We start from the raw sequence: 15774 nt of genomic DNA on the forward strand, positions 1-15774 counted from the left end.
AGATAAAGGAAGGGAAAGGAAGGAGGGAAAGAGGGAACGAAGGAGAAAGGAGAGAGAAAGCAAGGAGGGTAAAGGAGAGAGGGAGGGAGGGAAAAACAGAAAAATGAAAGCGAAGGAAAAACATAAGGGAAGGGAGGAAGGAAGGAAGAAAATTTCCTTCACCTGTTTAATTTAATTCCCTCCCCCTTGTATTTTTCCCCCTTTGCCCAATTCCCTTCCCTCCTCCCCCCCTCCTGCCTCCAACCACCCTTCCCCAACCCATTGCCTTTTCCCTGATAGTCTGCTCCTGCACAGGGAGGCTCTATCTCAGGAGCCTCAGAAAAAGTCCCAGGAAACCACCTTCCAGGAAGCGATCACAGTTCTTTCTTTCTGTGTGTAAAACCCACCCTGGCGAACGAGCTGCCGCTGCCTCCCGACCCAAAGAAGCCGCTGAAACGGCTGGCCGCTCGGTTCTTCCGTGTGTCCGGTCCGTTGGGAACTGGGGAGGGGGCCGCGGTTGGCAAAAGGTCCGGATTTGGGATCCTGGCATCGCCGAGAAATTCATTCATGTTCTTCCTTTGCCGTCCAGGACCCTGCAAATTGGGGGGGGGGGGGAGAGAGAAGAAAGAGTTGAGGGGGGGGGCTCGGAGGCAGATAGACTGGGGGGGGATAGGAGGTAAGACACACACACACACCCAAAATGGCAATAAGAAATGGAGAAAAAAATATCAAACTTCCAATCTGGGTAGTCGCTTCTCTTGCAAATGGGAGCAGAGAGGCTTAAACCATCATTGTTGGTTAGTTGTTTGGATGCTTGGAGAAAAGACTTCCTTTCAACCCACAATGGTGGCTAGTGTGTTACAGGTTCAAAGTTAGACACACCCTTGCGAAGTGGAGTGTGCATAGTTTTCTATGCATCTTACGTTTATTGATCTTAACACATTTCCCCCCATATATAAATCCAATAAATCTAATCTAATCTAATCACTCTGCTCATTTAAAAAATAATAATTTTTAAAAGGCATAATTGTAATGCACTTGTGCAAAGCTTCTTTAAAAAGGAAACACACCGAAAATGTCTTTATTTTTTTTAAAAAAGTGTAAGAAGAAATGCAAAACAAAAAAGAATTAAATATTATTATAAGTTGCAATTCTGTCTGTCTAGTGTAAATAATATTCAAGTACACACAAATTTCTTTCTTAAAAATATGCAGTTACAAAACTGCCTATAACTTATATAGTGTAAATGTTATCCAAGTAGCCATGAATTTGTATCTTAAAAAGTAATATTTTTATAGCAGTTACAATTCTGCCTAGATTTAAACATTTGAATTTTACTCAAGTACATAAACATTTTTTTAAAAAAGGTATATTACTCATCATAATTGCATTTATATTCATTTATTTATATATACTATACATTTCATATATTTTTATATTCTATATTCAGCTATCTATTTATCTATCATGTATCTATCTATCTATCTATTTCTATCATGTCTCTGTCTCTCATCTTTATCTATCAATCATCTCTATCTATCTTCTCTATATCTATCTATCTATCTATCTATCTATCTATCTATCTATCTATCTATCTATCTACCTATACCATCATAATATTTCTATCTATCTATCAATCTATCTATCTATCTAATACTCTTTTTCAATCTTGAAACTTCAGGCATGGCGACTTCAACCTCCCAGAATTAATTCCCCAACTAGATTATAAAGACTTCCGTTCCCAGAATTCCCCAGCCAGAATGCAAGAACTCCAACTCCCATCATTCCCCCCAGCAAGCGCATGTGAACTTCAACTCCCAGAATTCCCCTCTCTTAAATTTGAATCAGCCACAATTTCAACAACCCTTGCTGGGAGAAGATCAAGTCTTTGGAGGAAGAGGAGGCAATGCAGGGCTCCCCTCGCAGAGCTAGCTTTCTACATGCAGGGTTCTCTCAACCATCCTGTTTTGTTGCTCTCTGTTTGCTTGCCACGTTAAAATTATATATATATATATATATATATATATATATATATATATATATATATATATATATTAAAAAAGGGTGTGACCCTTCAGTTTTTGTTCCTTCGACAAATTTACACAGCCAAGTGTGTTTTCAAGGCTGGATCAATATAATCGCGGAACCGAATGCAGGACAGAGTGAAAAAGAGGAAATATAAAAAATTATAAAAGTTAGATAGAAGAATTGTTATAGCACTTGAGTTTTTTTCCTTTGTTTTTTTCTTTCTTCTTTTTCTTTCCTTTCTTTTTTTGGTCTATAATTTTCTTTTTTTATTATTATTATTTTTAATGGATAAAGTTGTTTTTTTTTGGCAAGGGTTTTGGAGAATACGTAAGGAGGAGGAGGAGGCACGATGGCATGCCTGAATTTGTACAAGGATAATGCTTAATTTAAGAAGGTTTAAAGGATGAATCAAGGTTGAATTCAATTAGAAGAAAATTAGATATCTAGATCAGTATTTTTCAACCAGTGTGCCGTGGCACACTAGTGTGCCGCGAGACATGGTCAGGTGTGCCGCGAAGCTCAGAGAGAAAGAAAGCAAGAGAGAGAGAAAGAAAGAGAGAGAGAAAGCAAGAGAGAGAGAGAAAGAGTGAGCGAGAGAGAGAAAGAGCGAGAGAGAGAAAGAGAACAAGAGAGAAAGAAAGCAAGAGAGAGAGAACAAGAGAAAGAAAGAGAGAGAAAGAAAGAGAGAGAAAGAAAGCAAGAGAGAGAGAGAAAGAGAGGGAGGGAAGGAGAGAGAGAGAAAGACAAAGAGGGAGGTAGGGAGGGAGAGAGAAAGAGAGCAAAAAAGAGGAAGGAAGAGAAAGAAAGAGGGGTGGAGAGAGAGAGAAAGAGGAAGGGGAGAGAAAGAAAGAGGGAGAGAAAGAGGGAGGGAGAAAGAAATAGAGTGAAAGGGAGGAAGAGAGAGAGAGAGATATTTTTTTTTGTCCAAACTTTTTTTAGTGCCCCCCCCCCCACCGCCACTCAATGTGCCCCAGGATTTCATAAATGTAAAAAATGTGCCGCGGCTCAAAAAAGGTTGAAAATCACTGGTCTAGAAGATGACAAAATTACGAGATATGATTGGATTGAATTAACTGTGTGTGAGTGCACATGGGGTCTTTTAAAATGTTTTAGTAATTAAAAAAATTTTTTTTATAGTTATTAGATTTCTTATATATTGTTATATTTAATGTTGTACGCCACCCTGAGTCGCCTCGAGAAGGGCAGCATAGAAATCTAATAAATAAATAATAAATAAATACAATTAGAGGTCAAGGTTGGTGGGTTTGATGAATACTGGATTGGCCGCCCTGAGTCTGCGGAGAGGGGCGGCATACAAATCCAATAAATAATAATAAAATAATAATAATAATAATTAATTGGGAACTAATAAACTTGGGGGGGGCAATTATAATTGGCTTACTACTTCGATACTTGTTTTATTATATTATGAAGGTATTCTGTAATGTATTGAAAAAGTTTGTATGGAGAAATTTTTTAAAAAAATTACCCAGGGGAAAAAAAGTTACCGTATATAGAAGAAGAAAAAAAAATTCCTTTATTTCCAAAACAAACATTTACGGGGAGTCTTTGAGTCTGAAATTTTTGCTGCTAAGCGAGACCATCGTTCATTGAGTTTTGGGAACTTTTGTAACACGGTTGTTAAGTGAATTTATTGACTTTGATTGTCAGAATGTGGCCAAACAGAATCATGTGACCCCAAGATGTGGCAACACGTCACAAATGTGAGCCGGTGGCTTAGTGTCCGAATCTGGATCATGGGATCATTGGGATCATTGTCCGTTACTTTTTTCCCAGTATTGTCGGGGTTGGACTAGAAGATCTCTTCAGGGCCCAATTCTATCCTCCTGTATCCTGAACTCAGAGGAGTTTCAAAGGACCATAAAATGATAAAACCAGCAGATTGAAAGTTGTAAAACCATCCACGTTTATCTGAAGAGCCATAAAGCGAACTATGACACGAAGGAAGGAAATAAAAATTAAATCATGGTGGGGAGGGGGAGAGAGAGGGAGGGAGGAGGGAGAGGATCCCTGAATCCTACGGGATTGGGCGGCACAGAAGTCAAAATAAATTGAATTACGGTAAATTAAAAAGACCCAGGATGGATGGTAGTTGCTTTGCCTGAAAAGAGAGCAGTCTCTTAAAGAAGCTTAAAAAACATCACCAGGGTTTGGAGGGGGACCACTACATAAAAAAAAATTTTTAAATGTTTTAATCAGTTTGATTATTTAAAAACGCTTTTACATTTTGATTGGCAGACCCCCAAACTTGATAGAGAAATGAGTGGGTGGGTGAATGACAAAAGAGGGAGGGAGGGAAGGAGGAAATTAGAGAGGAGAGAAGAGAGGAAGGAGGGGAAAGAAAGAAAGGGAAAAAAAGGAAGGAAGGAAGATGGTTTGTGGAATGATGATAATGAAGGAGGAGGAGGAGGAGAAAATGGGAAGGGAAGGAAGGAATAGGAAAGAAAGAAAGAAAGAAAGGTGGGAAGAAGGGAGAGGGGAAGGAAATAAAAGGAGAGGAGAGGGGAAGATAGGAGAAAAAAAGAAAGGGAGGAAGAAAAAGAAAGAAGGGAGGGAGGGAGGGAGGAAACATGGAAGGGAAAGGAAAGGAAGAAAATAAACAAAGAAGGAAAGGAGGGAGGGAATGAAAGGAGATAGAAGAGAGGAGAAGAGAGGAAAAGGAAGAAGAAAAAGAAGGAAAGAGAAAAGAAAACAAATAAGACAGGATGGATGGATGGAAGGAAGGAAGGAAGGAAGGAAGGAAGGAAGGAAGATGAGGAATAAATAAATAAATACCCCAAGCCACATTTGGTTCTTTCTTGATTTTTTAAAAAAATGACCTGGATCAGCACGTTAAGTTGGATTTGCACAACGCCTGTGACCATCTCATTAAAAAACCTAGAAGCCACTTTACCTGTGTCGTGCAAACCTGGTTTAATGTTGGCTAACTCTGCAGCAGCTTCAGGTCCTGCCCTGCTAAGCAAAATCAGGTTTTCGATTTCTTTTAGGCCCAAATGGTCCAGGAAATAGAGACTTACATACTGTTTGGTAGTCCAACATGCAGGCTGACCACGCAGATTGTCCCGGGCTGAACACTCTTGTTCGCTCTGACCAGCTTCTTCTTCACCGCCGCAAAAATCTCTACTTGGTTTCGTTAGCCGGGAAGGAACTTCCGAAATCTCGGCTTGAGAATTATAGAGCTGTATTCGAGCGGCGACGAATCCCGGTGCGACAGTCGCCTCTCGGACAAAAGGCTCATCCAGTAAATGTTGGAAACGGGCATAATGCAGCAACGACCATTCGCTGTGGGTCGGAAGGTCCCACCTTCTCCACTTGGGACTGAACATGGCTGGGTCCTCTAATCCTACATGATTTTCGATGGAGGGATTTGTTTTGCCAGCATCCAAACGGCGGAGAACATCCTTCGGGCTGAGATGTCAGAGTTCCGAATCCAAACTCAGCCGGGAGGGAGAATTCAAAAGATCTTTAAGTGGGGAAGATGATGGGTTTAACCAGCCTCGTTTTACCCAAAAATGCATCCGATAGAGTAGAGTGGCTCAGCTGCAAAGCTACAAGAAGCTCACCACGCAAAGCTCTGGTCGATGCAGGCTGAGTATAGATTTTCAAATGGGCACAGCCTGGCAAAGTGTTGGCACTTCCTGGTTCTTGGGTGAACTGGGCAGGGCGTAATCTTGTAATCGACTCCAAAGGTCAGGTTCTGGAGCAGTGACAGGCCCATCAATCACTAAAATAATTTATTTACTGTCTAAATAATAGGAACCAAACGGCTCACCTAAGGGGCAACGACAAGTAATTTCTGAATATTTATTTCTTTATTTATTGGATTTCTATGAGAAGACTCGGGGTGGCTTACAACATGTAATAAAAACAATTATATATTATATTGCATTAGATTGTAATTTCTGTCCTCTTGGCTTGAATCGTAAATAATCAGAAGCCTTTTAAGTGAAATGTACAACAGGAAGAATTGCAATATTAAGCCAAGCCCCTAAATGTTGAAGGTCACCAAGAGTTAAAAGCCTAGGGCGAGCAAAAAGTCTTTGCAGGGTTTTTTTTTCTCATTGTTCTACTTGCTCCAAATGTTTCTTTCCAGCCCTAACTAGGTGCTAACAATGTTCCCAGCTCTTACTGGCTTGCAAGCTCTTTCATTGTTACTCTCTGTGAAGAATATTTTCCAAACCCTAAGTCTTTGCAGGGTTTTTTCCATTGCTCTACTTCAGCGGTCCCCAAACTATGGCCCGCGGGCCGAATCCGGCCCGCTGAGATCTTTTAACCGGCCCGTGGCAGCACACGAGATTTTACCGATCGATATAATAAGAGGGAGAAATAGGGAGGGAGAGAGAAATGAAGACGAGAGATAGAAAGGGAGAAATAGAGAGAGGGGGAGAGAGAGAAAGTGTGAGAGATACAAAGAGGGAGAGTTAGAAAGAGAGGGAGTGAGAGAAAGAGAGAAGAGAGAGAGAAAGAAAAAGAGGGAGATATAGAGAGGGAGAGAGAAAGGAAGAGGGAGAGATGGAAAGAGAGAGAGAGAGAAAGAGAAAGAGAAAAATGAGAAAATGATGGAGGGAAGGAACGAGGGAGAGGAAAATGAAACAAATGAGAGAAAAGGAAGAGGGAAGAGAGAAGTGGAGAGGAAGGAGGGAGGGAAGGAAGGAAGGAGAAATGGAGTTTGTTGATTGAAGTTTAAATTTACTTGTTAATAAAGAAGTATACGTCGCTACAGAGTACTGCACACCAAGACAACTAGACACAAGAACAGTTTTTTCCCAAACGCCATCACGCTACTAAACAAATAATTCCCTCAAAACTGTCAGACTTTCTACTAAATCTGCACTTCTATTCTACTAGTTTTTCTCATCATTCCTATCACCCATTTCCTCCCATGTTGACTGTATGACTGTAACTTGTTGCGTATATCCTAAGATTTTTATTAATATTGCTTCTTCATTGCTTATTTGACCCCTATGACAATCATTAAGTGTTGTATCACATGATTCTTGACAAATGTATATTTTATTTTATGTACGTTGAGAGCATATGCACCAAGACAAATTCCTTGTGTGTCCAATCACACTTGGCCAATAAAAATTCTATTCTATTCTATTCTATTAATTATTACTTCTTCTTTATTTTAAATATTGTATTTGTTCCCATTTTGTTTTTTACTTTTAAATAAGGTATGTGTAGTGTGCATAGGGTTTTTTTTATAATCCGGCCCTCCAACAGTCTGAGGGACAGTGAACTGGCCCCCTGTGTAAAAGGTTTGGTGACCCCTGCTCTACTTGCTCCGAATGTCTCTTTCCAGGTGCTAATGATGTTCCCAGCTCTTGCGTGCAAGCTCTTTCATTGTTACTCTCTGCAAAGAATATTTTCCAAACCCTAAGTCTTTGCAGGGTTTTTTCCATTGCTCTACTTGCTCGGAATGTTTCTTTCCAGGTGCTAATGATGTTCCCAGCTCTTACTTGCTTGCAAGCTCTTTCATTGTTACTCTCTGTGAAGAATATTTTCCAATCCCTAAGTCTTTTCAGGGTTTTTTTCACTGCTCTACTTGCTCCAAATGTCTCTTTCCAGGTGCTAATGATGTTCCCAGCTCTTACTGGCTTGCAAGCTCTTTCATTGTTACTCTCTGCAAAGAATATTTTCCAAACCCTAAGTCTTTGCAGGGTTTTTTTCCATTGCTCTACTTGCTCCAAATGTTTCTTTCCAGGTGCTAATGATGTTCCCAGCTCTTACAGGCTTGCAAGCTCTTTCATTGTTACTCTCTCCGAATAAAGATTTTTTTAAAGCCCTAACCAGTGGATAAAATAATGTGCTGAAGCTGACCAGACTAAGGACGATAGCCAGATGAATACTTGCTAAGCATATTTTCCCCCCTATTTTCCTCCCCCCCCAAACTAAGGTGCATTCTTATACTCTGGTGCATCTTACATTCTGAAAAATACGGTAGGCATTCTCCACCTCGGCCGATAAGGGAACAATACCCAGACAAGGTAGTCCATTCCACAGACAGCAGCCCTGAATTCAGCTCCTGCTCTCAGACTCTGATCCATCTGCTTCTGGATATGGGGCCTCCCACAGCTGCCCCTCAACTTACCCCGATGTCCGTACTCTCCCGGCGAAGCGAGATTTGCTCCAGTCGATCCAAAGACGGGGTGACAAGGAAGGAAGGGTTGATGCCCGCCGGGCGCAGGATGGGCAAACTCAGGGATTTGTTGTCCTTCACCCCCTCTTCCACCTTGAGATCGTTTCCTGGTTTGGCTGAAAACAAGAGAGAAATAAAACGTGGTTTTATTTGGGAGGCAGCTGCAAATATGGATCCAGATCCCATTCGGTTCTCCAACCATCCGGATCTGACCCAGGTGAAAACCATTCAATATTGTGGTGGCGGCGTTCCTTCCGGCAGGGTGAAACTGACTAGATCACGTTTTGTGTTTGGGCGAAAATTAGAAAAGATCGAGGCGGCAGGAGATTAAATGATGATAGATTGTCTTTGATAACAATCTCTCGCCAGAAATAGGTTGTCAACCCATTGTTACTCTCCCACCATCTGGATATTTTCCAATTTTCGCCCAAACAGTAACACGATCGAGTCAGTTTCGCCACGTCCAGAAAAACCGTCCAGCTTGATTTTGCCCCCCTCCCTTTTGTAACAGCAAACTTGGCAACATGAAGATGGGTGGAATTCAACTCTGGGAGTTGAAGTCTACCCTGAGTGACTTGACATAAGTTAAGGACTAACTGTCGTGAGGTTAAACTCGCGGATCGAATCCCGGTGAATTACCTTTCACACGAAGGTAATGTCCCCCGAAGCGATAGGCTTCAAAGTTGAGTGACAGCGGTGTGTTCGACTGGTCCAAATAAATGTTCACTTTTGACAGATCGATGCCTTTTCGTTCAAAGACCGGAAGCAAAACCTCCCTGGATTGTCCAAATAGAGAAGGGGGGGGGGGGAACAAGGCAGAAATTCAACTGGTGACAGCACTTACCAGACAGATATCTGCCCCCAAAGAATATCAGACCCAAAACTCCCGTGTGAAAACACGCTCTTTTCTTTTTTAAAAAAAAAAATATTTTTATTTGGTTTTTTTTTTAAAAAAAGACAAACCACGTAAAAAGCACTATGCAGCAAAAACATCAGATTTAAAGACATATTTATAGTTACATTACTGTTTCTTCTGTTTCTCCATGATAGCTTGGATGACCAACTTTGGCTACACTTCAGATCGTGCAGAACGCAGCCGCGAGAGCCATCGTGGGGCTTCCCAGATTCGCCCACGTATCTACAACACTCCGTGGCCTGCATTGGCTGCCGATCAGTTTCTGGTCACAATTCAAAGTGTTGGTCATGACCTTTAAAGCCCTACATGGCATTGGACCAGAATGCCTCCGGAACCCCGCGGGTGAGTGACAGGAGCACAGATACATTTATTTTATTTATTTATTTATTGGGTTTGTATGCCGCCCCTCTCCGCAGACTCGGGGCGGCTAACAACAATGATAAAAACAGCATGTAGAAATCCAATTAACAAAACAACTAAAAACCCTTATTTATAAAACCAAACATACACACAAACATACCATGCATAACTTGTAATGGCCTAGGGGGAAGGAATATCTTAACTCCCCCGTGCCTGGCGGCATAAATGAGTCTTGAGTAGTTTACAAAAGACAAGGAGGGTGGGGGCAGTTCTAATCTCCGGGGGGAGTTGGTTCCAGAGGGCCGGTGCCACCACAGAGAAGGCTCTTCCCCTGGGGCCCACCGAACAACATTGTTTAGTCGACGGGACCCAGAGAGGGCCAACTCTGTGGGACCTTATCGGTCGCTGGGATTCGTGCGGTAGCAGGCAGTTCCGGAGGTAATCTGGTCCCATGCCATGGAGGGCTTTAAAGGTCATGACCAACACTTTGAATTGTGACCGGAAACTGATCGGCAGTCAATGCAAGCCACAGAGTGTTGAAGAAACGTGGGCGAATCTTGGAAGCCCCACGACGGCTCTCGCGGCTGCGTTCTGCATGATCTGAAGTTTCCGAACACTTTTCAAAGGTAGCCCCATGTAGAGAGCGTTGCAGTAATCGAACCTCGAGGTGATGAGGGCATGAGCGACTGTGAGCAATGACTCCCTGTCCAAATAGGGCCGCAACTGGAGCACCAGGCGAACCTGGGCAAACTTTTACATACTTTTATTTTAATTAAATTCTCTCCTTAATGTTCCTTCAAAAGTACAACACCAATTATATTTCTAACTTATTAATCATTATGCCAAAGTGCTTCCTTCTTTCTTTATACATTTTTCTATAAACCAAGAAAACCTTGTATAGCCAATCAGATGTTAACAAAAGAAAATTAAAAACAAAACATAAACATATATGAATTTTAGATTTCTCCCCCCCCCCCTCTAAATAGTATGTTCCCATTTAGTAGTACGGTTCCACATAAAGAGCTGATAGATAAATTAGTGAAGATTGGACTTAATCCCTGGATAGTTCAATGGATTTGCAGCTGGCTGAAGCGTAGACATCAAAGAGTTATTGTTAATGGCGAGTATTCTGAGCAGAGTCAGGTTACAAGCGGTGTGCCACAAGGGTCTGTTCTGGGTCCTATTCTTTTTAATATGTTTGTGAGTGACATAAGGGAAGGTTTGGTAGGGAAGGTTTGCCTATTTGCCGATGACTCTAAAGTGTGCAATAGGGTTGATATTCCTGGAGGCATCTGTAATATGGTAAATGATTTAGCTTTACTAGATAAATGGTCAAAGCAATGGAAACTGCAGTTTAATGTTTCCAAATGTAAAATAATGCACTTGGGGAAAAGGAATCCTCAATCTGAGTATTGTATTGGCAGTTCTGTGTTAGCAAATACTTCAAAAGAAAAGGATTTAGGGGTAGTGATTTCTGACAGTCTCAAAATGGGTGAACAGTGCAGTCAGGCGGTAGGAAAAGCAAGTAGGATGCTTGGCTGCATAGCTAGAGGTATAACAAGCAGGAAGAGGGAGATTATGATCCCACTATATAGAATGCTGGTGAGACCACATTTGGAATACTGTGTTCAGTTCTGGAGACCTCACCTACAAAAAGATATTGACAAAATTGAACGGGTCCAAACACGGGCTACAAGAATGGTGGAAGGTCTTAAGCATAAAACGTATCAGGAAAGACTTAATGAACTCAATCTGTAGAGTCTGGAGGACAGAAGGAAAAGGGGGGAAATGATCGAAACATTTAAATATATTAAAGGGTTAAATAAGGTCCAGGAGGGAAGTGGTTTTATTAGGAAAGTGAACACAAGAACAAGGGGACACAATCTGAAGTTAGTTGGGGGAATGATCAAAAGCAATATGAGAAAATATTATTTTACTGAAAGAGTAGTAGATCCTTGGAACAAACTTCCAGCAGACGTGGTAGATAAATCCACTGTAACTGAATTTAAACATGCCTGGGATAAACATATATCCATCCTAAGATAAAATACAGAAAATAGTACTGTATAAGGGCAGACTAGATGGACCATGAGGTCTTTTTCTGCCGTCAGACTTCTATGTTTCTATGTTTCTATTTTGTTTTTTACTTTAAAATAAGGTATGTGCAGTGTGCATAGGGATTTGTTCATAGGGTTTTTTTTATAGTCCGGCCCTACAACAGTTCGAGGGACAATGAACTGGCCCCCTGTGTAAAAAGTTTGGGGACCCCTGAGTTAGAGGATTGGGAAAAGATTTGGAAAGATAACTATAAATTGACAATATTGGTACCACAGAGAGAGAATCTATACTGCACAAAAAATAAATAAAAGAAACACTTAAACAACACAATATAACTCCAAATAAATCAAACCTGTGAAGTCAAACTGCCCACTTAGGAAGCAACACTGATTGACAATCAATTTCACCTGCTGAAATTGTACCCAACAAAGTATTCAAGAATATTTCATTCATTCAGATCTAAGATGTGTTCTTTGAGGGTTCCCTTTATTTTTTTTGAGCAGTGTATATAAAATGTTTTACCGGTGGCACTTTGCCCCGGCAAAATTAGCAAAAATTTGCCCAAATTTGAAAAATGAATGTTGGAAATGTAAATCAAACTTACTATCATAAGTGGTGGATATGTTCAGAAACAAGAAAATTCTGCAGTATGATTCAAAACTTGTTAAAAGAGATATTAGAGTATGAACTAGAATTAATACCCAAGACCTATTTATTAGGAATAATTAGAGGACAACATGAAAAGGCTAATTATTATTTAATGATGCATATATTAACTATGGCTCGACTAGTTTTTGCCCAAAATTGGAAAAGAGAAAACATACCATCCCAGGATCTGGTAATTAGGAAAATACTAGAATGTGTAAAAGGGAGGAAACTTACATTGGAGTTACAGAATGAAAAGGAAAAAGAATACTATACAATGTGGGGTAAATTTTCTAATTGGATTGATGGAAAGAAAAGGATAAGATAATTGTAAAATAAAAAATAAAAAAATGGAAAACATGCACTTTTCATGCATTATTATTTTCAATGTATTAATTTTATTTATTGCTAAGTAATCGGTGTATATTTTTATCCACAATTAATGCATTGTTTTGACAGGAGATGGGCAGCGAAGACGCTTAATAAATATTTTATTATATTTTAAAATGTTCCCAAAGACTTCCCCATTATGTTGGAAGTGTAAGAAGGAAATAGGGTCCTATTACCATCAATGGTGGACGTGTAGTAAAGTTAAGCTTTATTGGAAAATGATAGAAAGAATAATAAAAGAAATAGTAAAACAGGAGATAGAAATAACCCCGGAATTCTATTTACTGGGTATAACCAATCAGAAATATAAGAAAGAAACTTTACATTTAGTTACTCATATTTTGACCGCGGCCAGGATAATATATGCGCAAAATTGGAAAAGGGAAAATATCCCCAAAGAGGAGGAAGTTATTAAAAAAAAATTAGATTGCGCTGAAATGGATATGATGACAAGACGGTTAAAAGATCAAGAAGACACAGAATTTTATGAGATATGGAACAAAGTGTATACTGTATATGGATAAACAAGAAGAAATATTAAAAGTAAAAATAAACAAATAAATAAATAAGAGAATTGTATTAGTAGAGATATGATTTGAGTATTATGTTAGAATAAATAGGGATAAGATTTAAGAGTTATGCTAGAATTAGTTTATGTATGAAGATTTATCATAAAAAGTTAAACAATTTTTTTCTTTTCATTTAAAGTAATAAGTTGACTTTAAGCATTTTTTTTTAATGTATTCTTTTTTCTGTACTGAAATTTCACTTCTAGAATAAGCGGGGGAAGATACAACCCCATCTCTATGTTATGTGTATGTTTGTCAGTTTTGTCCATTTTAAGAAATTAATAAAATTTATTTTTTAAAAAATAAAAAAATAAAAATTTTATTTTATTTAGGGAATATGCAGCCAGTTTCTCAGATCTGTAACTGGGCTCAGAATTTCCATCGCTAAGCAAAGCCGAATTTGTTGACCAAATTGCACCTAAGTTCGGACGGTTGTTAAACCAACAGCTGTTAAGTCAAGGACTACCTGTAGAAAAATGGAAAATGTTCTCACCCTAAAGACTTCTTCTTCATGGCTGGAGCAATCTCCGTTTCGACGTCCACGTTGAAATCAAATTTCAGAGTGAAATATTCCCTGCTGGGATCCTGGAGAAGAAATATAACCTTTTTTTAAAAAAAACCTTTTCATTTATATTATTATTATTTGTTTTAAAAAGTTGGTATGTTAGGTTTTTCACATGTTTTTAAAGTGTTTTTTTTAAAAAAATAGTTTCTTTTAAAATTAAGAATGTCTTACACGGAAGTTGTTAAGCACAATGTTTTGCAAATGTGGCTACTTTAAGACGGATGGACTTCAACTCCCAGAATTCCCCAGCTGGCTGGAGGATTCTGGGAGTTGAAGTCCACCTGTCTTAAAGGGGCCCACTTTGAGACACAAGGATTTTCTCACAGATTTAAACTTAAAACGAACTGATTTTTTTTTTTTAAATAGGCAACTCAAAAACTGAACGATTCTGTACCACAGGCGACAGACATTATCGGAGGGAAATGGTCTCACCGAGGGGTGGGAGGCAGGGGTTGGACTAGATGACCTCTGAGGGGCCCTATCGGCTTGACAATATTGTGAGAGCTGCAGTTTGGATCCCCTTCAAACGTTGCAAAAAAAACGGTTTGGCCATAAATCGAGGATTTATCAATTTATAGATTTTGGATAGAAGCAAGGTACGATCAAACAAATCTTACGTCGGTGTGTCTCCGGGTTCCTTTCTTGGGCTTCCGAGCTAAATTCCGTTTTTCTCTGCAAAGAGACAAGGAAGAAAATGGAATAATCGGGGATATGGCACAGGTGTCTCCCTCTTGCCCAACTGGCTGTTCCTCCCAAAACAGAGATGAAATATATATATTTCCACAATCTTTCCATTCCTTCTGAAAGCTAGCTCAGTTTAATGCTTCCAAACGCAATAGGGTTGATATTCCTGAAGGCGTCTGTAATATGGCAAATGATCTAGCTTTACTAGATGAGTGGTCAAAGTAATGAAAACTGCAGTTTAATGTTTCCAAATGTAAAATAATGCACTTGGAGAAAAGGAATCCTCAATCTGAGTATTGTATTGGCAGTTCTGTGTTAGCAAAAACTTCAGAAGAGAAGGACTTAGGGGTAGTGATTTCTGACTGTCTCCAAATGGGTGAACAGTGTGGTCAGGCGGTAGGGAAAGCGAGTAGGATGCTTGGCTGCATAGCTAGAAGTATCACAAGCAGGAAGAGGGAAATTGTAATCCCGCTGTATGGAGTGCTGGTGGGACCCCATTTGGAATAATACTGTGTCCAGTTCTGGAGACCTCGCCTACAAAAAGATATGGATAAAATTGAACGGGTCCGAAGACGGGCTACAAAAATGGTGGAAGATCTGAAGCATCAAACTGATCAGGAAAGACTTCATGAACTTCATCTGTCTAATCTGGAGGACAGAAGGGAAAGAGGGGACATGATCAAAACATTTAAATATGTGAAAGGGTTAAATAAGGTTCAGGAGGGAAGTGTTTTTAATAGGAAATTGAACCCAAGAATCAGGGGGCCCAATCTGAGGACAGTTGGAGAAAAGATCAGAAGCAACCGTGAGAAAATATTATTTGACTGAAAGAGTCGTAGATGCTTGGAACAAACTTCCAGGATACGTGGTTGGTAAATCCACAGTCACTGAATGTAAACTTGCCTGGGATAAACATAGATCCATCCTAAGATAAAATACAGGAAATAGTATAAGGCTAAATGGACCAGGAGGTCTTTTTTTGGCATCAATCTTCTATGTTTCTCCAGGAAATGAGATCGGCTGACCCTGAGGAGCTAGCTTTCCAAACTGCAGGGATGTGTGCTGAATTGAATGGCTCACCCTCTCCCGTCAATCAGCGGTTCGTCATCCTCTTCCAGGTCGGAGGCCGGGCTAGTGCGTGGCGGGCAGGATCGGGTGGAGACGTTACGCGCCAGGATAGACCCTGCAGATAAAGTGGTTGTGGAGTGGTTAATCCCTGCACTCGAACTCAGAGTCCCATTCACACATTACTGGGAGAGGTTTCCGATCGGACCACAATTCTTTTGACTCTCGTATTTTACTCCTAAAAAGCTTCAGGGGCCATGAACGGTGGCTCGCTTCTTCCGAGGCAAATTCCGAGGTGCAAATTCTGCATCGGACAAAATTGGCATTCCTACAGCGGTGATTCCGCAACCTT

At 40.1% G+C, this 15774-nt stretch overlaps 1 protein-coding gene across 2 annotated transcripts in view; it reads right to left on the reverse strand.

Moving 5' to 3' along the window:
- PLEKHG5 (pleckstrin homology and RhoGEF domain containing G5) overlaps window positions 1-15774 on the reverse strand; it is a 40458-nt gene that overhangs the window by 17728 nt on the left and 6956 nt on the right. Inside the window, exons 3-8 of one of the 2 annotated variants that reach the window (XM_070759033.1) lie at window positions 15438-15540; window positions 14291-14345; window positions 13602-13693; window positions 8810-8946; window positions 8123-8286; window positions 387-572 (exon numbers count right to left, since the gene is read on the reverse strand). In XM_070759033.1, the coding sequence (XP_070615134.1) occupies window positions 387-572; window positions 8123-8286; window positions 8810-8946; window positions 13602-13693; window positions 14291-14345; window positions 15438-15540 (737 nt within the window). Of the gene's footprint in view, window positions 1-386; window positions 573-5045; window positions 5636-8122; window positions 8287-8809; window positions 8947-13601; window positions 13694-14290; window positions 14346-15437; window positions 15541-15774 lie in introns of those variants that run through there. The other variant, XM_070759034.1, reaches the window with a different exon arrangement.

This window comes from Erythrolamprus reginae, chromosome 8 (assembly GCF_031021105.1).
Source record: "Erythrolamprus reginae isolate rEryReg1 chromosome 8, rEryReg1.hap1, whole genome shotgun sequence".
NCBI lineage: Eukaryota > Metazoa > Chordata > Lepidosauria > Squamata > Dipsadidae > Erythrolamprus > Erythrolamprus reginae.